This window comes from Electrophorus electricus, chromosome 15, assembly GCF_013358815.1.
Source record: "Electrophorus electricus isolate fEleEle1 chromosome 15, fEleEle1.pri, whole genome shotgun sequence".
Lineage (NCBI taxonomy): Eukaryota > Metazoa > Chordata > Actinopteri > Gymnotiformes > Gymnotidae > Electrophorus > Electrophorus electricus.
Genome location: NC_049549.1, coordinates 15,466,919 through 15,494,181, shown reverse-complemented (window position 1 = coordinate 15,494,181; position 27,263 = coordinate 15,466,919). Strand labels below are relative to the sequence as shown.

Here is a 27,263-nt window from a genome sequence, read left to right as displayed (position 1 = left end):
AAAGGACATTCAGGCTGGGGAGAAGACCAGTGTGTGTTTAAAACAACATGGCTGGGTGGATGGCGTGAGACTGGTAGTGGTGGACACCCCTGGCTGGAGCATTTTTGGTTTGGCCAACGCGAAGAGGGTGAGACGGGAGCTTCTGCGCAGTACGATGCTTTGTCCAGGTGGACATCAGGCCTTCCTCCTGGTCATCCCAGTAGATGAGTTCAGTAACAGAGACCGCCAGGCGGCCGAGGAATACACGAGTGTGCTCGGACCTGTGTGGAAGAGCACAATCGTGCTCTTCACTTGGGGCAATGTGCTGAGGGGCAGAAACATTAAAAACATTAGGAAGGGCGGTGAGGCTCTTCAGAAGATCCTGGACAAATGTGCTTACAGGTACCATGTCTTAAACAATAAGAGAGACTACAGTCAAGTCAGTGAACTGCTACAGCTTGTGAAGCAAATGTGTTGTCAGTGAAGCAATGGGACCTGAGCGTGGTCACCTATTCTAGCCCTAACGTCAGCCTCTTACTGTCCTCCTCCTGCAGGCGACTGCTTTATTCTAATTAACAAAAACTCAATGGATAAATAAACTGGAAAAATGTATTTATAAAATCCCAGAGTATGTTAAATGCAATAAATATTTTATTTTACTTTTGTGTTCACCAGTTTGTGAATTATCTATGTAACTGAACTGTTAAGACAGACAGTAATGTGAAAATTTTGCTACCGGTTTCATTTTGAGCACCTTGTGAGACTAAACACAAACATCAGAAACAGCAGTTTACCTCACTGATTTACTGGTGTTATTAGACATTAGCATGATATATACTGTGATGAGTCCAAGGTATAACAAAATATTAGCAGTCCATGTAAAAATCAGAATTAATTTGTCATACAATACAAAAAGGGAGAGAGAATACGTGGCTCAAATGAACCCGTTTAATAAACAAAGGCTGTATTTGTAAAGTTCCAGACAGAACACCCAGACGTGCCCTTGATAAAACATCAATTAAAATGTGTCATTGAAAATACAGGAGCTTTACATCGGCTGCGCTAGCTGAATCGTATCCGACAGGCGCACTCAGTGGTGGAAAGGTTCTAAGAACAAGGCAAATCCATTCTAACGTCCACAGGTAGAACAGGGATAATTCCTACTTTAGTCCAAATTCATTCCAACAACGCATCCTTGGTACAGTTCTCAGAGCCAGGCGAGGGGGGGGGGGGTGTCTATAGACTCCAGACATATGCATCAGTCTGATGCAGAATTAAAGGAATTAAAGGGGGAAATGAAGAAAAAAAAACAACTTATTGTAAAGTAGATTACTGGATCAGGTCTCTCAACATCAGTGCTATAGATCACTGCTGTACTGCTTTCAGGTACTCAGTATCCTCAAACTGGCCTCTGTGGCACCTTTAGTGGTGTGTCAAAAACCACAGTCCCAAACCCAGTGGCTGCTGGAAGATACAGCGGACGCAGGTGGAGGCCACAGGTGGAGTCCCGGAAGCTCCTCTCTTGCACCACTTCTGCTTCTCATCCATGACCTGCACTGAATTTACTTTATACAACTCAGTTGTTGGGAATTCAGAGCTGCCATACATAAAACTGGCTCCGAGTTCTCTGTTGTCTTTGAGGGTCTGGCAAGGTTTTGAGTGGAGACTTGTGGCAGTAGTGGCAAGTATCAAACAACTCTGGTAGAAAATAAAGACTTGTGCAGTTGGAGCGAGTGGCAAGACACTCCATGGCCTCGGCTCCTGTCGCCTGACGCGCCACAAGTTCAAATGCATCCATTCAGGGAAAGGGAAAAGCTACACATGCACATACAAATATTTACACGATGCAAGCACTCGGTTTATATAGCTACAGTATTAATATGAACGTTTAAAAAAGCTTGTTTCAGTATTGACTAATCAAATGAAAACACAAGTGACTACTCAAGTATTTTGAGCGTTATTGTCGATGAACCTTGCGGCCGACTGCTCAGCCTGCAATGACCCTGATCACATGATCACAGAGAGCGAGCTAAGAGGTGCTCTTCACCGCCACGCCGGCGTTCGTCCATGTGCTACCATGTCTGTCCTCATCAGTCCTTCCTGCAGGCAGCAAGCCAAGCTTTGGGGGACCAGTCCCACGTGGAGACACTGCAGGCCAGATTCAAAGGTTGCACAATGAAGGGGTGGGAGCGAGAGGCAGAGGACGTCCACGGTTAGTGGCGCCCTCAGTTTGTTTTTTCTGCCTCCCTGCCCTCTTCTTTGTCTTTCCTCACAGATTTCCCATTCCAGAGCGTTCCAGGACAAGTCCTCTCTATTTTTGTGTCAGTAAAGTGCATTTGTTTCAAAAGTCAAAAGTTGATTACATCATAAATCTCAGGCTACCATGCTAAAGACTTTTGAGAGGATCTGAGTGAATCGTGTACAAGTGTATTTGGTGTTGTGTGTGAGAGTGTTTGTATGTGTACACATGTGCACATATTAATCGTGGTGTGGCTTCACTGTTACAATAATTACAGTCCAAATATCTCTCAAGCTGTCATTTAGCATGAAAATCATGATCCTATCATTACATCACATCAGATTATCTGTCTAAAACAAATAAATAATTGCAACAGCATCATAGCATACAGTATAAAAACAAGGGCTTGCAGAAAAAAAACGCTGATTTGCATTACAATGTTGCTGTGTACTGAGCCCAACTCAGTGTAAAAACAGGAAAGAGTTGAAGGTTCCTTGATGCTTGGAGTTCACCCATGTTGTGCAGTGGGCTGAAGGAAACTGTAAAAACAAGTGACAGACAGCCAGCTCTCTCCACTGCGACAGACAGACAACTCCTTCCACTGCGACAGACAGACCTGCTCTCTCCAATGCATACCTGCTCCACAATCAAAGCTCAATCAAAGTAGCATTTATTCTTTGGTAGTAAATTTGTGCACATCTCTCAAACATTTGTCTGTTATAGAAAGAAAATACTTTCTGTGGGTGTTTTGTTGTTGTTTTTTATGGAAGGTGCTTTGACTGCTACAGAACTGTAGAAGAGTGATGGAGGTGGGTGTGGGTGGGGTGGGCAGAGCTTCTACTCGTACAGTGTGACGGTGCAGTAGCACAATGCAGAGATCCTGCGGTCCACACTCGCCTTATCTGCAGACACACACACACACACACACACACACACACACACACACACACACACACACACACACACACACACACACACACACACACACATTAAAGGCATGGAGAGGACAAAAGAGAAAAGTGATGTTGGAGGTATGGAGGTACAACAGCATGCTGCAGTCACTGTGCCACCCAAAATGAAAATACAAGAAAAACGCCTTTGGGTGAGAAGACACGAGTCAGCCTGGTCTGTACAGACGATGTACAGGCACTCGTGCTGTCCTCCACTCCAGAGCTCCATTACAAGCATGAACACATGGCTGTTTTGCTTTATCTGTGTTTACTTATGCTCAATTTTCATTGGCTATTGACGAGACCAATTGCAGACCAGTATACACATTACTACTGGTTACGCTCAGTCGGGTAAAAACATTTTTTTTTTTTTTTAATCAAACGTTTGATATACTCTGATTGCTCTGAAGTGCAATCAAGAGGCAAAAAAAAAATATAAAAAAAAAATCATCCCCTCACATATTACTCGATCCCTCACTCTGAGTGACCCAACAACTGAGGACCAGACTCAGCGAGTCTTTAGTCTGAGAGTGAAACCTGGGGTTAAATTCAGTGTAAAAGTTGCGTAGTGTAGCCCCGGCTTAAAAAAATTACAAGTACAGCAAGTGCTCGCCTTCCACCTCTAGTGCTTCTCTGAGCACCAGGGGAGAGTGATGCTGGAGGGACACTCACACTTGGTGACGTTCTCGATGTCTACCGGGTCTTGCAGGATCTTGCTGAGACCCTCCAACAAAACGGCAGCTTTACTGTAGCGGTATGCAATGTCCTCTGTCTGCTGGAACATTTCATCCAAGGCTGCTGCCTGCACCTGTTAGCCACGCACGCACCCGGACACACCCACGCGCATTCAGACACACGCAGTCACACAGATGCAGGCCTCTTAGGCCCTTTACACAGACACACGTCACACCCTGTCTCTGCAACTCACCATCTCCACGGCATGGTTGTATATGAGCTTCTCAGCAGTCACGCTGTTGATCTCATCCACAAAGCGCTGCTTGTCTGAGAAGAAGTGGTTCAGCTTGTCCGTGAGCCGGCGGCACAGAGAGATGCAGCTCTTGTAGCGCTCATTCAGGTTCTTCACCACTACGGTGGTGACAGGGCCAGCGATGAGGAGAAGAACGGTTGTGTATAGCCCATATCATTTACATTTACCGCCTTTAGCTGACGCTTTCATCCAAAGCAACAATTACGACTGAGTACATCTTGAGCGATTGAGGGTTAAGGGTCTTGCTCAGGGGCCCAACAGTAGCAGCGTGGCAGTGGTGGGTTGAACCAGCAACCTTCTGATTACAAGTCAAGGACCTTAACCACTGAGCTACACACTCTATCGCGGGAGGTGTGGTGAATGCAGATGCTCACCTTGCTTGACAGCGGTGGATGGGTTGAGCTTGGCAGATTTGATCTGGGCTTTGGCCAAGTGCAGAGAGGAAGCCAGCAGCTGGGCAGCCTTCATGTACAATACCAGCTGCTCCACCTGCCTGCAGAGGGCGACATGGAGCGGTGTGCATGAGTATGTACAAACAGCAGCATGCTTGCCTGCACTATGTGCAGTCTGAATCTGGGCGTGGGCGGGGGAGGGTGCCTTACCCCCACCCTTTGCTGAGCTGGCTGATTTGGTCCACCACCACGCTCTCCTGAGGGGGGTAGAGAGAAGCAACGGATGCCCCTAGATCGGCCCCTCCTGCCCGCAAGGAGGCCATCTCCAGCACGCAGTCCGTGAAGGACAGCATCATACGCAGGTGCATCAGCGTGTCCGTGTGCTCTCGCTGTGAAGGCACACACACACACACACACCCACACACCCACACACACCCACACACACACCCACACACACACACACACCCACCCACACACACACCCACACACACACATACATATATATATATATATATATATATATATATATATATATATATATATATATATATATATATATATATATATATATACACATACATATACATATACATATATATATATATATATACAGAATACACACAGCCATAAGCACACATTAAGGTCACCCTGTCCTCCCTGCTTCACTCCGATTGGATGGATCGATTTCATGGATCAACTTGCATGTTCGGCTCTGCACCTGCTTAAGTCGTCCGGTGCTAATCCTCTAAACGAGCGGCTTTCCTGTCTACTGAACTGGTTTTGCTTCCTCCTGCGCTGCGCTGACTGGAGCTCATCAGCCCGCTCACCTCCATCAGTGTCTCCTCGGGTAGCTCAGGGGCCTCGAACGTGATGAAGCCATCCAGGCTGGGAGGGGAGGTGCCGTAGGGGACGTAGCGCAGACTGCTTGGCGCCGCTTCAGCCCCGGGAGGGGAGCTGCCAATAGCCATGCTCGGAGGAGAGCCCACATACACCTTCCCACTGGTGGAGCACAGCGAGCCGGCCGAGCTGTTGGAGCCCACTGCAGAAACACACACACACACACACACACACACACACACACACACACACACACACACACTGAAGTTTCAGCAGCTAGTCAACTTGCACTGGGTGAGCGGCTTGATTGGAGGGGCTTTTGTCAGCCATACAGCAGGCAGGACTTCTGTGGATGTGCTGCATCAAAGCCAATCAGGGGAGGGCTGCGTCTTTTTTACAGATCTGCTGGTTGAGGAGGGGCGGGGTCAGGAGAGGAGAGCAAGGTGAAGCCCTCACCTGAGGTGGTGCGTGGGCGTGTGCCCAGGTTGCTGCAGGTGGGAGGGGTGCTGCTCTTGGGGGGCGAGCCCACCGTGAACACTACGGTACGGGGACTCGCCCCCCCCACTGCCAAACCACACGTCCCTGCTGGGGCTAGGGGGAGGCATGCGTGCACGCAGAGTCACACACACACACACACACACACACACACACACACACACACACACACACACACACACACACACACACACACACACACACACACACAACACGGGGGTCACTCACAGCCATGGCCAATCAAGCACGCACCAAAAGCCAATCAGGGAGCCTCAAGTGGTGTTTAAGACACAACAACAGAACAACACAACAGTAAAAAAAAAAACAAAAACAAAAAAAAAAACAACAACCATGTGCAACTGCACAGATAAGCCCTTATTTTCCACCGACGTTGTTTCAATTATATGACAGCAATAAAACCCAGTCAGACACATGTCTATAACAGGAGTGCCAAGTTACCTGTGTCCATAGGTCTTTCTGTGTTGAGGCTGTCCGTGCTGCCCTGGTATTGCTGGCCTCCCAGTGCAATCCTCACAGGCTGCTCGGACAGCCGACCTGTGCTTACAGACCTGAGGGATAACATCATCACTGCCGTTAACAAGGGGGTCGCCTGAAGGATTCACTAAGCTAAGCTCTATGTAACTTCAGGACAGAAACTGCATGAATCTGATATTGCATTACCTGCCGAAGGTGGTTTTGCTGGTCTCGGGCGCGAAGTAGCGTCCGCCGCCATACGGCGAGCAGTGGTGGGTGCAGACATTGCGGGCGTCTGTCAGCGTCTTGCTGGGAGTGGGGCTGTCAACCATCCCCTGCTGAGAGGCCAAGGCCATCAGGTTGCATGAGGCCTGGGTTTTGGGGATTTTAAAGGGGGCGGTCGCCTGTAAAGAAGCCACAAGCCAAAGCATGATCCTCTCCTAGTGCCATATAACATACACAACCAGTTCGCTACTCTGATCCGACTCACAAAGCCTACTTTGGTGGGTGAGCCAATGATGGTGGGCAGGGGGGATTTCTGCAGCCAATCAGAGCTGCGAGGAGAGGAGCCCAGGTGTTTGGTGGGGGAGGTGCCTAGGTTGCCAGGGCGACTGAGCTGTGGCGAGTGGGAAGGGGGATAGGCCAACGTGGAGGGCTGCACAGGGTCAGAGAGTTGTTTGTGCAGCTTCTGTTTGTTCTGGTAGATGTCAGTCAGGACGGGTGCACTCTGCAGACGGGCTCCCAGCAACTGAGAGGAGGGCACAGGGGAACCTGTCAAAACAAACAACACTCAGGCATGTCTGTAGACTTTAAAGTTTATCACCACCAATCTTTTTCCAAATGTCTTTATTTTTGTCACTCAATGTTAAGGCTATACTAAAAGATTTGGATTTGTCTTTTTTTTAGGATTCTACAAATATACTGTTTATATACTGACAGTGCTCACTAAATAGTTTATTTTGAAAAGTGGTGGACATGGGCTTTGCAATTAGCATTGAAAATTTTCTATATCATTACTAAAAATTACCATATCATGATCCACACTTGCGAATGTAGAAAAGGTGACAGCTGTCCCAGCCTAACAATTATTTAATGTGTGCATGCAACACCGTGGAGGGAAGGCCAAGTGCTAAACATGCATGTAAACAGAGGGAAAGTCTGCGTGGAGCACGTGATATTCAAAGGGCTGAAGTCTTGCAAAAATTTGAAAAAAGTATACCATCAATTAAAACAGCTATAAGTGCATCTCTCTGGTCATGGCCGGAGCATAAAATCCATGTGTATGCATGCTGTGCCCACTAGATGGCACCGCAGTCCAGCTAAGAGGTCTACACTTCAGTGACCTGCCAGTAACACTGAAACAGAAGACCCACAGAGTGAGTGGCTTAAGTTCCTCATGTTAACTGTTAAGTTGAGAAGGAACTAATGCCAGTATTGCAGTGTGCATAGGTCATGAGCCTTGCTATAAAGTGGCAGAGTGTCACACAGGCTGTTGGTAATAGAGAACAGGAATAGGAGTTGCAGAAACTGGTGGAAGATGGATGCTTCCAGGTCACACGATGTCATGTTATGACTAAGTGGAACATCCTGCTGCTGTAGGAGCCACACCGGCAGTCTAAACACTGCAGGCTATCATTAAAAGCAGTCTCTCGTTTGTAAGCGGGGTTACTATGGAGACCAACCCCTTGGAAGAGGAACACTGTTACCCAGAGGAAACACAAAGACTCATGGGAATGGTAACAGACTTGGGGAAAGAGCTATTAAAAATGCCATGCTCATGTGACACACACAAACCTTCCACTCCACTCACCGCCAGATGAGCTTCGGCTGCGAGCCTCGTGGCTGTGCAGATGTCCACAGCAGCAGTGACCAAGCTGTTCAGGAATGGTACCCACTGGACAAAACACACACACACAGACAGAGAGACATGTCACAACATGATCCACACTTCAAACTAACAAACAGCCCCCCATCGTTGATGGTGCACAACTCCGTGGTAACCTCATTGATTAACACTTCAGTGGAAGAGAGAAAGAAAAGATAATGTTCAGGGACAGAACAAGAGTGGAACAAGGGGTCAATAAAGCGAGAGAGAGCGCGAGAGAGAGAGAGTTCTTACCCAGAGGAGAAGGTGAGTAGGGACGAGAACTGCCTGTGGAGAGCCTTCGGCCCACCGTGTGGGCAGCGTCTGCAGGGCTGGGGGAGACGGAGGACACTTTAGGGAATCCCATAGGACTGGTGTTGGAGCGGCGCACCGTACCCGACCTGCAGGCCAACGACATGAGACGATTTCACCATTACAATCGGTACATGCGTACATACAGACAGACACACACACACACACACACACACACACACACACACAGACACAATCACAAACAGAAGGATGATGAGCAGTGGCTCACATTAGTCAGGTGACTTTACTCTGGCATCATTTACCATTTACTTAATATGAAAACACTTGCACTCCTACATGACAACTCCATCCAACAGAAACACCCATGCACCAGTAATCTCTCCGGTTAGGGCTTGTTAAGTGTAGGGACAGATCACCATTTCACGCCTTCTAGTGCTAGAAAACAAATGAGACTCTTGCCAGTCTTGTGTGGCAACGTGCAGGCTGGCTAGCACTGCTCTCTAGCCACTAGCATCGAGGGCTTGCGGATTATTTGTCATCCGGGCCACTCGCAGGATGAGGTGAGGGGTGTAATCCTTGTTTGAGGCCCAGAACCAAGGCAAGGGAATGAGGCTAAGGCCATTAACTAGTGGGCTGGGCTGGGCCTGATGGGCAGATAGCAGAGGCAAAGCAGACAAAAGGTCCTTGCCTAAAGCCCATCAGCCCCATGCTGGGGCAGTTGTCACAAACACAAAAGCTGCAGATCTTAGTCTTCCTCCATTTATTTGAGATGACTTGGCATTTTTTGCTACTTCTATCCGCCCCGACCCCCGTTCCTGTTACACTGGGGTGGCTGCAAACTCTATACACACACACAGACACACAGACACAACTGAGCACAGCAGAGTGTGTATAGAATTGTTTGGCTGACAAAATGAGTGAGTCATCAAAGGAACCCAGCAGGACAAATCTATGGCAGTTAATAAGGCAATCGCTTTGTCAGGTTACGTCACACTAGTGCAGACTCCTCCCAGACACGACGTCTCTTACCTGGGTGAACCGCAGACCGTGGCGGTTGGGCTGCTGGACAGGTTCTGCTTCATGCGCTGGTAGTTGCGGACCTGCGTGGGCACAGGGATGGGGGTGGTCTCTGCCCGTGGGGATACCATCGGGGTCTGGCCCGAGGGCGGCTGAGGAGCCCTGGGAACGGCGGGGAAGAGCGGCGTCATCCACTTGGCTTGCTGATGCACAAGCTGAACCATGGTGTCAGCCAAACACTAGCAGTTTCCAAACACTAACAAGTTCCAAAAACATATCCAACAACAAGAGATCCCTCCTCTTTCAAAAGCCATGTTTCTAAATATATATTTATACACACACAGACACAAAAAACAAAAAAACTAGGATAAATTTGACTGAGCTGAGAGCCGAGTTCTTTGTTTGCAAACCACGGCAAATACAGTATAAGAAAGCCTTTTTCCTGTATAAGGGGCCTGGCCAAGCAGCAGAGGGAAGAGGAAAAGTGTAAACACATGTAGCTCCAGCCAATCACTGGGAAGGAAGGAGGGGCTAGGGGCTGACTCAGTGACAATGTGGGCTGAACCTCAGGCCAACAACACGTGCTGGGGCCTCCCACTTCCAATAGTCACACGAGGAGAGAAAATAAATAAATAAACAAATAACCACAGCTCATTTGCATTTTTTTCTTTTTTTAACAGGGAACAAAATGTTTTTGCAAAAATGTCATGACCGGGTCATCTACATGAGGCATAAATGTGAACAGCTACAGGTCTCTTTGGGGGAAGGGTGAACTATAAGAGGCACAAGGAAAAGGGTTGAGCGTTAAGACTTGGAGCTTTAGGTATTGTGTATTACACTGCAGAGTGGGGGAGGTTCTGGAAGGAAGAACCAAAGCAAGCCCCCCACACACACACACACACGTGATCCACACGAGGACGCCCAGCTGAAGGAAACAGAGAGGCTTCCTTTGTCTTCATCCAGAGTTGGATCAGCATGGCACAGCACAACATGCAAAAAATGTCCCATAAGGAAAAACAGTTCTGGTCTTAAGAACGTCAAAGCCCACCCCACACACTAACCAAATTTTACATAGCATTGTAACTGGAATACAGACCCAGAAAAGATTAAAATCTAAATAATTAAAGTTAATCAATCAATCACACAGGGCATATGTGTGCGGTTCTGTAGTGCAGGTAACATGCAGCCCGTGGGCATGTGGCAGGTCAGGACTCTGCCCCTCTTCCCAGTACCCCCATAGAGCAAATACAAAGCACTGCAGGGTCCGCTTCATGGGAATGGCGTGGGAAGCCGTGTTCCAGAGCTCCAAAAAAAGTGTGCCTCTCTCCTGGAAGAGCTGGCACCCACCCAACATGTTGCATCAGAGCTCACACACAAACATGTTGGGAAACTCAGCACAGAGCACTGGGAACCCACCACTCAAACAGAGGAAGTGATGGAGCAGGATTCAGAGAACACCAACAGCAGCAAAGACAAGCGTGTGTGTGTGTGTGTGTGTCGTGTGTGTGTGTGTCGTGTGTGTGTGTGTTTCAGAGTAGACGGAAGGGACATGACAGTAGGCTGAATGTATTTAACCTTCATGCCCGTGCAGAAGAGGAAATAGAGGAGGAAGTGACTGAGCTGGTGGCCCCATTTCTACAGTGCCAGCATGGAACACACTCAGACGCAGCACACAAAGAAGTTCATAAAATATCACTAATGTGCAAAAATAAGAGGGCGGAGCTAAGAGTTACAGCACTTTCTTGTCAAAAAAAGAAAACAGTACTCAATGTAAAAAGTGTGCAATTCAAAATCCCAAATTTTTATTGTTAGTTAGAATTCATGAAACAATATTTTACCAAATTACTATGACAGCTTCAGCAACAACACTACATGCTTTCTTCAATACACTCACAAATGAGTTTGACAAGGGATGTTTTTCCTCATTCCTCATGGCTGCTATCTTATGACCGAACAGTGTGAAAACACACACACACACACACACACACACACACACACACACACACACACACACACACACACACACACACACACACACACACACACAGATTCACACCACAGCCTGGCCACGCCAGTTAACTTCAGTGCAGAAATAGCAGACGCATCACGCCAGGTCATGTTCCCATAATGGAATCTCCTCTCATTCACCTTCATTATCAGATAGCTGCTGTTCGGGTGCGTGCTGCAAACATCTCAGCTGACTTCATCACCAGCAAACCCATCCAACATGCATACAGCTCACAGGTATGGTCCAGTCAAACAGATCATTTCATATTCTACACATGTACATATTGTGTGTGTGTGTGTGTAACCAGCAATCTGACTCTGCACAGATAAGAGGTTGTGCGACGTTTTCAAGTGTTAAGCGTTACTCCATGTTGGTTTGGGTGTTGGACTGTGATGTGCTGCCATGTGCACGGTGCGGTGACGCTGTACTCACCCTCCACACAGCAGAAACTCGCTGGACGACCTGCGGCCCGGGGCCCCCAAGGGCAGGTCATCTAAGGAGAACACAGGAGTGAGTAACTCGCCACACACACACACACACACACACACACACACACACACACACACACACACACACACACACACACACACACACACACACACACACACACACACACACACACACACACACACACACCCTCTAAAACACAGGTCTCACTCACAGGACTGCTCCCCAGACAGGTGTGGCACCAGCACAAAGTCGTCCGTGTCACAGGAGGAGTTCTTACTGCTGGTGCTGCCGCCGGACTCCTTGGACAGCTGCAGGTAGTTGGGCGGCCCGAGGGGTGGGGAGGAGAGCCCATCTTCAGGCAGCGACTGGGCACGGCAGCGGGATGGAGAGAAAGCAGGGAGATCAGGGGGAATGCGCCAACGGGACTCAAGTGGCCAGCAGCGATAATAAATCACCTCCCTGCTCGCCTGCCATGATGGTGGCACGGCGCAGGGTGGGGAAAAGAGCCGGCGTTAATCCGGACACGCGTGACAAACTCACTGGAGAAGAGACGTAGCGGCAGGATGGCGAGCTGCCACAGGTGCTGTCTGAGACAGAGCCAGGGCAGGTGGGCACTGGAACCGGGCACGCTGGGTAAGAAAAGAACGGACAGTCGCTCGTTCAGCACACTGGGGCCAGCCAGGCTCTAAGGTGAAGTGTGACTAGTGCATAACCACTGCTCTCACATTTCTTCATCGACGATGTTTGCTCCAAGAAGGGATGGCTGAAGAAGGCGTCTGCGAGAAGCACAGACAGCAGGGGAGAGTTAAACAAACACGATCACACTGAAGCACACAAGCTCCGTCCAGGCAAACCACCCTGGGACACTCTGGGCCTTCGTCACGAAGCGATTGGTGCAAGGGCGAGGTGAGGGCGGGGCGGGCCGCACTCACCAAAGTCCATGCGGTCCTTCTGGTTCCGCTGCAACAGGCCGAGCAACAGCTCCGTGAGCTGGGCCGATGTCTCCCTCGGGATGCTGGGAAAAGGACGCATGCGTTAGTCGTAAGGTCAACGTAAGGTCGAGAAAAGGTAAACGGAGGGCGGATTACACTACAGCACTGAGGGCTGGTGAACATGTTTCTGCCGCAGAACGCCACTGTGGAGGAAGCACGTTCTTACTTTGGTAGCAGGGTTTTGTTTTTCTCATAGAACATCCTCAGGTCCTGAGGACTGTTGGCCTGTGGAGAGAACGACGCTCATGAAAGTACTTCTACAACCACATACTGCTCAACTAGATAGCTGTAGCCTGATGAATTATATTGTTATAAATGCTATTATTATTATTATTGTTGTTGTTGTTGTTGTTGTTATTACATCATTATTTTTATTACATTGTTACCACACCTATGGTGTAAAGTCTTATTTTCATAATAATATTTCTAAGATTAAAACAAGGTGATTGGCAGAGCTATTTTACTACAGAACAATCCCAATCTTCATCTACCACCAAACAACAACAACAACAACAACAAAAAAAACTAATCTTCTCTGACAGGAGAAACACCAACACTACAGACATTCCTAATGCAAATGGCGGGGAATACATTTGCTGGAGAGAAGCATTTGGCTGGCAAACACCTTTAAACAGAGCCTGACCTGAAAGGGAGGCTTTCCCACGAGGCACTGGTACACAACAGTCCCGATGCTCCACAGGTCTGCTTTGGCATCGTAGTTCTGGGACATGATCACTTCTGGGGCCTGTGGAGGAGCAGAGCAGGGCTCAGCTCAGGAGGCAGAAGGGCCAACACGGACCAACACGAGCAGCAGCGCAAAACCTCCGGCCACTCACCATGTACATGGGTGAGCCACACAGCGTGGCTGCCATCATGTTACTCTGGAGGTACCTGGCGAAGCCAAAGTCAGCTGCAGGACACAGAAAGCTCCCATCAGTACGGCTGCGGTAATAATAGCAAGTTGCCGCTATTGGCTGACCCGCGATGGAGAGCGAGACCGCAGAGACAATGCGAAGTCTGCGTAACAGGCACGAGAGCCAGAAATAGCACCATGGCACTGAATAGACCTGCAGATTTACGTAATAAGAAGGCTCTTCCGCTCACACGAGGGTCCCATGCACGATAAATGTGAGCTGTTATTTTTGAGCATTATTACAGCTTGTAAAGATGCACAGTGTGACCCTGGCAGCATTTGCTGCCTGGGTCTGATTACCGATTTTAACGCGGATGCCGCTGATGCTGGACTTCTTGTGGCCGGTGTAGGACAGGAGGATGTTCTGGGGCTTGAGGTCGCGGTGGATGATCCCCTTGCTGTGGAGGACGTGCATGGCAGCCGCGATCTGCTGCAGAAACACGCGTAGGGTGTCCTCGCGCAGGGTGCCTTTGGCTAGAATGGCACAGGCAAACAGCAGAGAGCACTATTGCTGAGAGATGGTCAGAAAAAGTCACGGTTTGTTCACATACTATAATACCCACTCCCTTGCTCAGCAGCTGACACCATTCCCCAGATGAAGGCACACTACAGCTACAGATCATGGGCCCCATGTCCCCTGACATTTGGTGACATTTGCACTAATGGGTCAAAATTATGTTGATTCATTTGCTGCACAAGAGACATTAGTGGAGCTGGTTTATGTCACACTCCACTAACTCAAGACAATATTTTCAAATCTGCTATAACTCTATTATTAGGTGCAGATTTTAAAATATGAATCTGCTGCAGGGTCTTATGCAGCATGACACCACTCGGGGTCCTGTTACAACAAAACATCACTAATCCACTGAGCTGTTAAGCAGATCGCTCCCCCCCACCCCGGACTGTAAACAATGCGATTTGCCCTCAGTGGGTCTAATAAGAATTCCAGAGCCCCAGTGTCAGACATGTACATGTCCCTGCAGTGCGCCTCAAGACGCAGCACTGTAGACAATGTATAACAGTGGAACAATTGCATAATTAGTGAGTGGGGCATTTGAGAGACTGAGGCTGACTGCTCTGAGCCAACCAGCGTGGGAGAGTTCACCTGTGTACAACTCTAAGAACAGCTCCACAGCAGAAGTGGCTAGAGTTCAGTCAGCACGTCAGTACGTGCTCCAACACACACACAAACCCTCACACGCATACACCCCCCCTCACACCCACACATACCCACACATACCCACACCCACACACCCACACACCCGCCACACAGACAAGAACATTCTGAAAGAGGCCTAAGCCACAATGTACAGCATCAAAAAGTAACCACACCATGGCCCCTTTGAGACAGTAAGCCAAGCGAATGTCACCCTGGTCACATGGCAACAGCAGCCGCCTCTGATCACTAAGATACTAAATTAACATTTAGTATCTCTGTGATCAGAGCTAAGCGTCATCATGGAGGTATGAGGCAGAGATTGGGACTGGAAGCTGGGGTTCACCACAGACACCGCAGAGCTGGGTCAGACGTCAGCACTGCTCAGCCGCGTGTTATTAGATCACATTAATGAGAGTCAAGCTTTTTTTCCAATTGCCACCCCCACCACTCCCTGAAGTTAAACTGAGAAGTGTCTAGGGTCTACACTCAATATCATGTGGTAAAGGTTTCAGATTATTTTTTTAAGATCTTACCTTGTAAATAGTCTGCCAGATCCCCTCCATTGCAATACTGCAGCAGGACACACAAAAATATTCATTTAAATCCTAAAATCTAAATGTATCTTATGCAAGGTCGCATAAACGAGTGCAGAAAGGCAAGGTTTGCAAGGACATGAGAATGAGGCACTGTGGGTAATATGAAGCATGGATGACAATAAGATCTTCAATTAATCTGACGAAGTGATGCAGTGTTACAGCTGTCCAGCCTCCTTTCTTGGATAGCTAATCTCCTTATTACAGGAAGCGCTGAACGCGAGGAATAAAGGACCAGCACACTGTCTTCTTAGTGGCACAACTGCACTGCTATAAGGTTTCCAGTGAGTTCCAGTGGGCAGCACAGTGGTTTGGTGGTTATAGGTAAAAACTGGTGACCCTAAAAATGGTCCAGCGTGCGTGTGTGTGTGGTATAAGTGAGTGTGTGAATGACTATATGCCTCTATGCCCAGTGATGGATAGTGCTCCGTCCCGGCTGTTATCCTCTCTCCTCTTCCTATACCTTACGCAGTCCCCCAGGGGGCTGTGGTTTCTAGTTGAGAGTACGCTGTAAGCGATTGGGTACTGCTTCTCACTGGTGTGTTGACTGGATGTGAAAGCTGTGTGTTGACTGTAACACATCCGTGGGCTCTTAGAAAGGTGCTATATAAGTGTAACTTCCTTCACTCACACACACATGCACACGCACGCACGACCTCAGTTAGGCCCTTTGATAATTACATGACGCACTGGTCAGATGATTCTTGCCAAACATCCTTGGACAGCACTGTACTGTCAGCATTACATGAGTGAGTTCATTCTGGTCTGCAAAATCCTGGGTAATTAGACACTTGTTCAAGAACTTTGGGTGGAGCCAACCACAGCTGTAGTCATTATGCTCCTGTGGACAGTGCTGATTACAAAAACAAGGTGACGTGTGGAGGGTCTCTTCCCCAAATACACTAAGTGCAACCAAACACTCAAACAGTCATCCAAGTTCTCACGTCATTCCCACACAGCTCTTGTAAACAAGAAGAGCTGATACACAAGCTGTTGAAATTGTTTTTGTGAGCAGGCTTCCCCGAAATGGTATTTTGAGTTTGGCCACTTGAGGTTAAGAGTTTGTTCTTTTGTCGATCATTCTAGTGTTGAGCAATATGGTACAGAGCCTCTATACACTGGGTCATGTGACCATGCTTGATATGAACATCAAGGACAGAGGGGAAACAGAGACTGAGAGTGAGTGAGAGAGAGGGGGGGGGGGGAGAAGGAAAGAGTTGGGAAGGAGGAGAGAGAGAGGGAGAGAGAGAGCCGGGGTGGGCGTCTGCTAATGACGATGCACATCGTGTACTCACCTCCATTACCAGGAACACAAAATTAGGTGTTTCCTAGAAGAAAACAGAAGACGGCACTTTACACCTCTCATTTCAAACAACATACCATTTACCTTTGCCCAGGCACATGTCACATGGATGCAATGTGAGTGGAGGAATAGGACTCCAGTGAACACAAGGCATTTTATTGCAATAAGCACACTCTCAGTGCCTCTTACTCTACAGATTTGAGAACAAGTTTAAGATCCAAGTACCTAAGGCCAGAGGTTTTGCCATGGGCAAAAATACACAATCTGTCCATGCAGCCATCATAAAACCAATTTTAAAGAAATATGGCATTGTTTCACCACTGTGGAATGGCCACTACTTAAAAGACCCGTCTTTCTGAGCTCAAACACATATAGCGCAATTCCCAACCAGCTAGCTGTAAGACAACTACAGCAAACTGCGTTCTCACCATACCCTGTGGTCAACACAAAGCACCTCCCATATCAACAACCTTAAATGACCAACTCTTATTACATTTTTCAAATGAATCGGACATACCAGAGAGTACAGATTTCACTTTTATCCCTCATTACTAACATGATACATAAATGTATTAGACATCTAAATATTTGGCTGCACTTTCTGCTACAGATGCTTAATTGGATCATAAATTATAACTAGAACTTTCTGCTTTTTAGACAAGGAATGTAGAACTCAAGGCATGTGCTACAGTGCTACCTGCAATTACATACAAGCCTTTCAGACACATACCCATGCAGCCTATGTCAAGGTTTGCATGTATTAACTGGTAAACACCCACTGGACAAAGTCATATCTGTTAGTGTTTACAAGTTCAAATGGTGGACACTGGCCAAACACAGCAGGTAACATGTATGTAAACAAAAGATCCTGGACTATATCAGAAAGGATAGATGGGCATAAACTCTCTTTTAAGTAGCTGTCTCGCTACTTAAAAGGTCCTCAGTGCCTGTGTGATCCACTATCAGGTTTTCACTCACACTCTGGATCAGTCCATTACAAAGCATGGCCATTTTGTGTGTTGTAACTGAATTTGCAGGAACGTGTGTTGCAAGGACAGTCGACAGTGCAGTGGCCCTACTAGCTCTGCTGACTCCTGTCTCACTGACTCCCTCATGTAAGATGGTTTTCTCAGTAGAATTTGCATACAGAAAGCTGAGCTTGAGGCTACTCATTTGGCCAGTCAGCGATGTCAGCTGCACCTTTAGAACCCATTATTCATTCCAGCGGCATGCGAACAAGCCTTCATTATTCTCTGGTAATGACTCCGCCGCCAGGCCCCGGCGTCAGGGGCTCAGCCCTGGCTCAGGTCAGCTCACGGACCTCGTGCTGGTAGAGCGGATGAGTTAGTAAACCCCCCAGCTGGAGCTGAGTGTGAGGGGGAACATGGGCCAGCCTCTAAGGGAGCAACCGGAACGGCAGTCCCGCTGGACACCAGCTTGGGAGGGAGGTGTGGCGTCATGACAACGTCACTGAGCAACAGCACATTCTGGCTATCTCGAGCAGTGCGTTTGCCAAGAGCCTTCAGAGCTCTCTCTCTCTCCCTCCCCCAACACACATACACACACATACACACACATACACACACATACACACACATACACACACACATACACACACACATACACACACACATACACATACACACATACACACATACATACACATACACACATACACACATACACACATACACACACATACATACACACACATACACACAAGCCTGGATGTGAGATGCCGTAGCAGACCTGTTAACCGAGTGTGGGCTGGGAAAAAAAACCTACAAACAAACAAACAAACCAACAAACGGAAGCAGGTGCTGTGTCATGTACATAATCCTCCTTCCACCTGAGGTGTATCTGGTGTTTACATAATGATGTATGGTGAGAAATTAGAGCAGCACTGGTAATAGACTTACCTCTATTATTAGAACCCCTGCAATATCTAAACCTAGAATGTGTATAATAATGTGTATAATACAGTGACAGGTTTGTGATATCAAAACATACGAAATAATCCTAACATAATCCTTTAGGAAACATTCAGAATAACTTCTGACATTTTTATAAATACTTCGAGTTGTAAATAAATGAGTTGTAAATACCAAATTCTATACCTAACCCTAATCTAGTTTAGTTGGTTTAGTATTAAGCCTAGACCTTATCACAGTAAAAACATTAAATATGCATTTGTAGATGTTTTTTTTTTGTAAAGGCAGAGTTTCTTTTACAGTTTTTTTTTAAATTATATTTCTATACAAGTACACACACACACACACACACACACACACACACAGGATTGATCTGCATGACATAAAAACCAAAATAAATATATAAAAAGCATTTTCTTGGCATGCAAACAAGCCCTCATATACTAACTCAGTATTTACCACTGAAAGTAAACAGACACACATGACTTTAAATGGGCCATTTAGAATACGTAGAGTAATTCAAACCATTCCATGAAGTGCATGGAAACTGTGCCTCAAAGCCCTCTCGAGACAATAGAATGTTGTTTCATTGGTATGTTGTTGACAGTGAGGATGTAAATGACTGCATTTTCAGACTGTGAGAAAGGGAGAAACCTTTGAGCTCAGCATATAAGCATCGAGTCACATGACATTGTTAGAGGGAACACCACCCACAACCAGCAAACAAAGATCTTTATAATCTATGAGAACATTCACTTACAGGCACACACACTCACACACGTCATACATGAATACACAAACACATCCATATACACTTCAAACCAAACCATGTAAACACACATACAACCTATGTGGTTTTTCAGGGGCTCCAGGTAAGGAAATATGTGATAAGCAAAACACACAGGGCTTGTGAGCTCAGATAATAAAAAGACAAAAACTACACAACCAGATAGACATCTGAGTGGGTGTTGACTGTGTAGCACATTTGCTTTCGAGAGAGAACTCCTCTGGGCTTGCACCCCCTGGGTTAAAGCCACGAGGTTCTGGAAACCAGAGAAAAGTTCCTGAAAAGCTCCAGCTCCTCCTTCCCAGCTCTGGACTCTTCATGTTCAAAGCCTGTTTCTTCATGCAAGCCCCTCCCACTCTCTTCCAAGAACTGGAGAAAAATAACAGCACAAAGCCCCTCACAGCTGAGACACTGCGTTCTACAGCAGGAAGCTGCTCGTGAGCCCCCCACCATGTGCTCATGAGGTCTGCGTTCCATCGCCCAACATGTTGTGCTAGGCCAGAAAAATACAGCTGAACACTAACTGCTCTATCAGACGAAAATGCAAGCTCAAAATAGGAATCACCATTCTATTATTACAGAGATTGAAGCCTCTTGCAGTCTACACCGAGCTTGGGCAGGAATTGTACAGCTCTCAGTGCAAGCCTAGAATTAAAACTGCAAGGCAGACAGGTTCAATGAGCAACTCCAATCAGAAAAGAAAAGAAATAATAATACAGTTCCATTAGCTCTCCAATCACCAGACCAGATGAAAATGCGCTTCCTTATGCACTGGGCTTTGTCTGCACTAAAGAAAGCCCCATGCTGTTAGCCCTCATTCACACTTTTTCCTCACTGAAATGCGATGACGTCAGCGTCTGCGGTTGTGCTCTTAATGGCTTCCATTAGCGAGGTGCATGGCGAGATCTAAGTCCTCCCTCACACACAGCTGGGTGCTCTAAAGACCAAGCCCTCCCAGCCCGCCATCGCCATTAATGCAGCTGTGGCAGCAGGAAACACTGGATCCCGTTAACGTCTCCCAGTGAGAGGCGGCCACGAACCTGCCGTAACCCAGGCTCAGAGGAGCACTCTGGCCAAGAAGGCTGCGCTCCTCCACGCTACATAGAGATCTGGCAGAGAAACAAAAGGACCCAAATAACGATCCCATTGTCCATGTGCTCTTGAGTATGCGTCGTACGTGAAATCTTAAAATCTAAAACACCACACAAATCCAAGTTGTGCTTGAGAACATAAATAAAGTACAATGACGCTAATCATTTAGAACCAGCAATCATACAAACAAAGGTTGCACATGGCAGGGGTTTCCAGGCAGCCCCCAGAGCCTTTCTAAACGCTGACAAACAGATATCAGTAACTTTTCTTTGGAGTGTTTGCAGCCTATTCATGGCAAGCTTTTAGCTACTTGTGCTGATCATTCACAGAGAATATTGGTCTCCAGGCACACTGCTCTTTTAGTGGCAAACAGATCCAGTTGTCAAGTATGTGTTTATGGCACCTTGGTTTAGTGGCAGCACATGGTGTCACCACAAACACTGATCAGCTGCCACAGAACATCGCATTCGCCCACTTCTCCATTTTGAAAACAGAAGAAAAAAAACAAAAACAAAAACAAAAAAAACACTAAACCAGCCAACTGGGACAGAAATAGGCAAATCACGCAGCCGTGTTAGCCACATCACAATCAAGTTTCTTCTTCCACAGACGCAAGATCTGGCCTTAGGTGAACAATGCTCAGGGCCACATCAGCTGTGGTGCCAGGTGAAATTGGCGCAGAGACAGCTGAGGAGTCTTCTCTGAATCACAGACGCATGGCTATGAGAAAACGTCCCACAAAGACACCATTTCAGTGACAAGAGGAAAGCATCCTTGCTGGGGCTGGTGAGTTATGGAGTGGGAAACAGCAAGGGCTCACTGAAGCAGGTCACATTAAAGGAGGAACTTGGCATCTTAAAGGGCCCTGTCAGCACCATGGGGATGAGGTGGGCATGTTATATAAGGACAGGAAGGCACACTATGTGGGAAGAGCAGTATATTCAACGTTCAACAACTGCTCTCCCCAGCGCATCCAAATGTAGGTCTATTTTTCTCCTCAAAACACAAAAAAGTACAGTAGACACGCTCCTGGATCAGGATGAGCGCCATCAAGCCCACACTGCTGGAATGGCGGACGGCCCACCTCTCAGAATCCACTCATTCATCCCGCTGTAGACTTCAGTGCAAAGACAGAGCATGAGCTGACCTCCCAGCTGAGGCTCAAAGCCAGCAGGGTGACCCACAGCTGGGCTGCTCTAGACCACAGAATTCAAACCACTCCTGGGTGTGGAAGGGCGGTATTTCAGGGAGAAGGAGGTAGTCAGGAAACTGAGAGGGAAAAGGGCTTAGCTAGCTAACCGAATTGGCGGACCTCTGCCATTTGCCGTCAGATTTGTACCGTTAAATCTTATTTCCTTATATAAGCTGCCTTCATTGGTAATGTGCAATAGTGTCACGGACGAACGTTTCTTCATTGTTTAGAGTTTGTATAACAACAACACAACATGTATGATCTATCCAATGACATCATTCAAATTATGAAATAATTAAGGCTAAATGTCATGCAATATCATGTGAGAGACAGTCTTATGTAACAGCAAAGCTTGTCTCTTGGTTAAAGGTTATTCACCAGGCACAGTCTCTGCACAAGTCTTTTCAAAGTCAGTGAGGAAACAGAACATTTAGCAAGGGGCATTCTGGAACTTGGCAGCCACCTTCTGTCCAGAAGTGCGCAGTCAATGCTAGCTTACCTGGACATCATAGAGCGCCACTATGTTCTCATGCTGCAGTTCCTAAATAGAAGAAATAAACAGATAGTCTGAAGAGCTGTCTGGAAAAAACTCTCCAGATGCAGTTCTGCTTATGTCTGGTTTAGCTCTTTCATAGTATCCTTAAACTCTGACAAATGACTCACCTTCAGAATTTTGATTTCCTTCCCAAGCAGAATCTGGGACTTGGAGAGGTTCTTCTTGTTAATGCTTTTGATAGCAACCTCCCAGTCGGTCTTCTGATAATGGATTGACATGAAAAGAGAGACACGGTTGACTGCATCTCTATAGTATGCAGATGGTGAAGACAGAGAAAGGTCATAACATGCACTGAACAAGATTCAGTTTTTAATCTGTCATCAGCACAGGCTAGTTATTGTTTCCTGTAAAGCTTTTAGCACAACGACAATTACAGATCCTTTAATGAGGTCTGTTTTAGCTTACCAGTGCAGAAAGGAATTCTACAAGCTTACATTTGATTTAGGAATAGAATATCCCTTCTGAGCTCCTGACCTGGCAGAGGAAACAGTATTAAACTCATTGTGATGAAGATATTTTAGCCACCGGGAGACATTTAGTCAGGGTGAATGACCAATGACGAAATAACTAACAGCTTGAAGCTGTTCAATGAACAAATGACATGCAGTTGTGTGACTATGACAGATGACTACCTGAATGGAAATCTACAAATAGGAGGCACGTTTCACATAAGTCTGGGTTAATAGAATATTTTCCTACAGCATCACTCTATTTGTCTGAGTAAAAGTCAGTTCAGCAAGCATGCTTAGAGCAATGCAGAAAGACCATGTGATTGCAGAGTGACCCCTTTTCAGCCAATGACTATCCCAGAGAGAAGAGCTTTTCTGCATGTCCAGCCAAACCTTCGTGGAAAAACAACTGTGACATTAGCCTACCTTATGACCAGAGCAAACCTGTATGCATTACATCGGCACTTCAACAAACAACCTACAGGTAGCTGAGAAAATCGATCAGCCATGTGATGATATAGGTATTCCATATATTTAGTTAACTAAATGTATAAAGGGATCCATTACAGGGGACATTTTCTCTCTAAAACATATAAAAAGTAAAACACTTGACTACTGTGCTACTACCACAGCTGTGCTTGGGTGGCAAAAATCTAAATTAATTTTGCAGTCCAAAGGTTTGATGATTCATGACAATTTACGCTCAATTCGTTTCTTTCTTGGCCCGGCACTGAATCAAACTGAAACAGCATCTTCCATACAGCAAAAGGGTAATCTATAAAAGGCTGATCAATGCTAATTTCAGCTCAGAATCTTTCTCAGCACTGTGCTTCTGCCCTGCTTGTCCACATTAACCATTTTGCCCCTGCCTCTGTTCAGCTTTTCTGCCCCAACTCACAAAAATGGGATGTGTATTAGAACTGAGAAGCTTGCCCAGTAGAAGTGCCGCGTCTGCAGAGATGAGCTGTCCCCTCAAGAGCTCAACTGAACTCCAGCGGTGCCTTTTGGTATCTGTGGCTGGGGGGTCTTTAAGGGTGTGACTGGCCATGTTCTCTATTCTGGATGTTCTGCATGTTCTCTATGTCAGGATTCTCCCTTTTTTGATAACTAACAATTTGGCAGATGCTGAAAAACTTATCACAGCAAAGTGTGGTGGAGCTTGTGGAATTGTGGTGTAATTGCATTTGGAACTGAACCTCCTAAACAGTAATAACAGTCTCTGTAATTATATCACTAGTCATTCATGCCTTTTGTATACACTTAAGTGACAGTTATATTGTGGCATTTATTCAGCAGAATTTTTTATATTTATAGAAAATGTACTTGCTAGTTTATTGGTCCACATGTTACAGCACTGTTTTTTCCACGCACAGTACACTAATCAGCCTCAACACTAAAATCACTGACAGGTGAAGTGTATAACACCGATTATCTCATTACAATGAGACCTGTCAAGGGGTGGGATATATTAGGCAGCATATGAACAGTCAGTTATTAAAGCTGATGTGCAGAAAGCAGAAAAAAACAGGTGAGCACAAGGATCTGAGCTATACTGACAAGGGCCAAATCATGATGGCTTTGCGTTGGGGTCAGAGTATCTCAAACAGTGGGTGTTCCTGGTATGCAGTGGTTAGTCCCTACCAAAAGTGGTCCAAGGAAGGACAACTGGTGCACTGCAAACAGAGTTATGAGTAACCAAGGCTCATTGATGTGCAAAGGAAGAGAAGGCTAGCCATATGGTCTGATCCCACAGAAGAGCTACTGTAGCACAATTTGCTGGCAATGTTATTGTTGGCTTGAGATGGAGACCGTCACTCAGGAAGGTTCTGGATGCTGTGCCAGCGAACTGGTTCTTTGGTCTGGTGGTCAGAGCACACATTTGCCACCTGAAAGACCCAGCTTTGAGACTGCGGTGTGGTTGCTATACTCATCCTTCACTATATAACTTTGACACAAAGGTGTCAGACCACCCAGTGTATCGCAGCTCTCGGTGTATGTAACGACAGACTGGTCAGAGTGCCCATGCTGACCCCTGAACACTGCTGAGAGCACCTACAATGGGCATCAGAACTGAACCATGGAGCAACGGCAGAGGGTGGCTTGGTCTGATCAATCACATTTTCTTTACATCATGTGGATGGTGGGGGTGAGTGTGTCTTTGTCCTGGGTAAGAGATGACAACAGTACACACTATAGGAAGAAGGTAAGCTGGCAGAGGCAGTGTGATGCTCTGGGCAAGGTTCTACTGGGAAACCTTGGGTCCTGGCATTCATGGGGATCTTACTTTGACATGTACCACCTTACCTAAACATTGCTGAAGGCCAAGTACACCCCTTCATGGCAATGGTATTCCCTGCCTACAGTGATCTCATCAGCTGGATAATGCACTCTGTCATACTGTGAAAGTTGTTCAGGAATTGATGAGGAACATGACCCCAAGTTCAAGAAGCTGACAAGGCTTCCAATTCCATAGGTCTCAATCCAATAGAGGATCTGTGGGATGTGCTGGAAAACCAAGCTTGATCCATAGAGGCCCCACCTCGCAACTTATAGGATTTAAAAGGTTTTGCTGCTACACCACAGGATGCCTTCAGAGGTCTTGTGGAGTCCCAAGCATGATGGGTCAGAGCTGTTCTGGCAGTCCAAGGGAGATGTACACAACATTGTGTAGGTGGTCTTAATGTTATGGCTGATCCATGAAAGGTCCACAGCAAACTATGGGTTATAGTGTAATTCAGCCTTCAAGGAGCTCAAAGTGTCTAGTGAAATCTACACCACTAAATACACAGACATTGCAATAATGTAGACCATACTGTATAACAGTGATTGCATGAATGGACAGAAAAAAGCAACAAATCCAAACAATTTATGTCCGTTATGACATCTATAATCCTCATCTAGCGCAGATTGACAAAACGTGGATTTACTCGAAACCGCTGTTTTCTTCATCAATGAAGCATTCACAAATATAGAGATCTGCAGCATAATTAATTTAAAAGAAATGCTGGCAAAATTAATATAATAAATATATAATAAAATGTTCCTCCACCCATTTATTCAAGACCCAAACGCTGCCGGGAGACATGACTGTCCCACTTACGTCAGACGGCTTTTACACAGAGTCCGTTTTATGAATGAGTAACTCGTTCTTCTATATATCTTATACTGGTTTCATAAAACCATAGCTACCACTGCCGAAAAACAATATTTTGCTAAATCACACAATATGCAATTTATTAATAATATCTATAGAAGCGTGTTTATTAAAAATAATGCTCTTTCCAAAAAAAAAAAAAAAAAAAAAAACAAACGAAAAAAAAAACCCAATGACCCAGATTTACAAAATGCATCAGTAAACAGATGCCCTGTCACTGCAGAGCCTGGAGAGAAAACAGACCATCGCAAGACCTGTGAAGAAGTGTACGACTTCGTTTACCTTCTTATGTCTTCCCTTGAAGACAACTGCGAAGGCTCCATGTCCAACCAGGTCTTTTCGGCTGTATTCAAAGTCTCCCACGGTCTCCATGTCTTGGGTGTCCAGTGAGACTTGGACCGTAACCGACGTCGAGGTCGTTCACGTTTGTGGGGGGACGGAGGTTTCAAACTGGCTAGCTAGCTCTGTAACTGGCTAAACCAAAAGGCAGACTGCTGAAAAGCTGCTCATTCCCAAGACTCCAGCTAACTCGAGATAGTCGAGTTATGTTCAACAGTAATAATAATAATAATAATAATAATAATAATAGTACAGCGGTGGGCTGTTGCTTTTATTTTAAATTAAATAATAAATCCCCAAGTCGTCCTTAACAATAGCCACTACTAACAAGACTTCTTTGTGGGATTCTAAGCAAGGTAGATGGCTTGCTAATTTAAATTAGTATCGCTAGCTCCCCTAGTTAAATCAGCTAAACCGCTAGAGCACACACTGCAGCAGCAATACGGCTGTAGTGTCGTTAGCGCTAGCTAGCTAGTTTCCTGACCTGTCATGTTCTGACCTAGTTAGCAAGCTAGCTAGCAACCCTGTTTGCTAACCCCTTCACACTGCACCCTATTTCCGATGGAACCAATCGTGTAAATAAATTCTAGACTGACAAGCAACATGATGTCAGTTCAGCAGGACAAAGCAGGTATCGGCCAAGTTGCCAAACCCTCTGCTGCCTTCGGTGTGCAGCTGAATCAATAACGAAGCGCAGCGAGTGTTGCCCATGCTAGCTAGTATTCGCTGAACGTCAAAAAGGACAACATAAAAACACACGGTGTAAAATGCAACACTCTTAGGAATGCCTAGTAAAGTAAGTCTGCTCAAAAGAGAGCAAGAGGCAATTAAATA

General features: G+C 46.4%; 1 protein-coding gene across 3 annotated transcripts; it reads right to left on the bottom strand.

The window, feature by feature from the left end:
- Nucleotides 1–768: 768 nt before the first annotated feature.
- On the bottom strand, nucleotides 769–27,248 carry ulk2 (unc-51 like autophagy activating kinase 2). Of its 3 annotated transcripts, none has more exons than XM_035533939.1 (28): nucleotides 26,373–27,248; nucleotides 22,595–22,687; nucleotides 22,431–22,472; nucleotides 16,922–16,954; nucleotides 15,567–15,603; nucleotides 14,172–14,345; nucleotides 13,795–13,868; nucleotides 13,602–13,703; nucleotides 13,125–13,183; nucleotides 12,899–12,981; nucleotides 12,692–12,742; nucleotides 12,507–12,595; nucleotides 12,178–12,331; nucleotides 11,949–12,009; nucleotides 9,521–9,670; nucleotides 8,474–8,619; nucleotides 8,165–8,248; nucleotides 6,845–7,125; nucleotides 6,562–6,758; nucleotides 6,340–6,449; nucleotides 5,842–5,976; nucleotides 5,376–5,587; nucleotides 4,759–4,937; nucleotides 4,531–4,649; nucleotides 4,097–4,254; nucleotides 3,841–3,976; nucleotides 3,066–3,120; nucleotides 769–2,757 (listed from the first exon to the last, which is right to left on the bottom strand). In XM_035533939.1, the coding sequence occupies exons 1-28, from the start codon at nucleotides 26,460–26,462 to the stop codon at nucleotides 2,727–2,729; spliced, it is 3,135 nt and encodes a 1,044-aa protein (XP_035389832.1). In that variant the 5' UTR covers nucleotides 26,463–27,248; the 3' UTR covers nucleotides 769–2,726. The 3 variants fall into 3 exon arrangements, with proteins under 3 accessions (XP_035389832.1, XP_035389833.1, XP_026853464.2); XM_035533940.1 differs by having other exon boundaries at nucleotides 6,854–7,125; XM_026997663.2 differs by lacking the exon at nucleotides 5,842–5,976.
- Nucleotides 27,249–27,263: the final 15 nt, after the last annotated feature.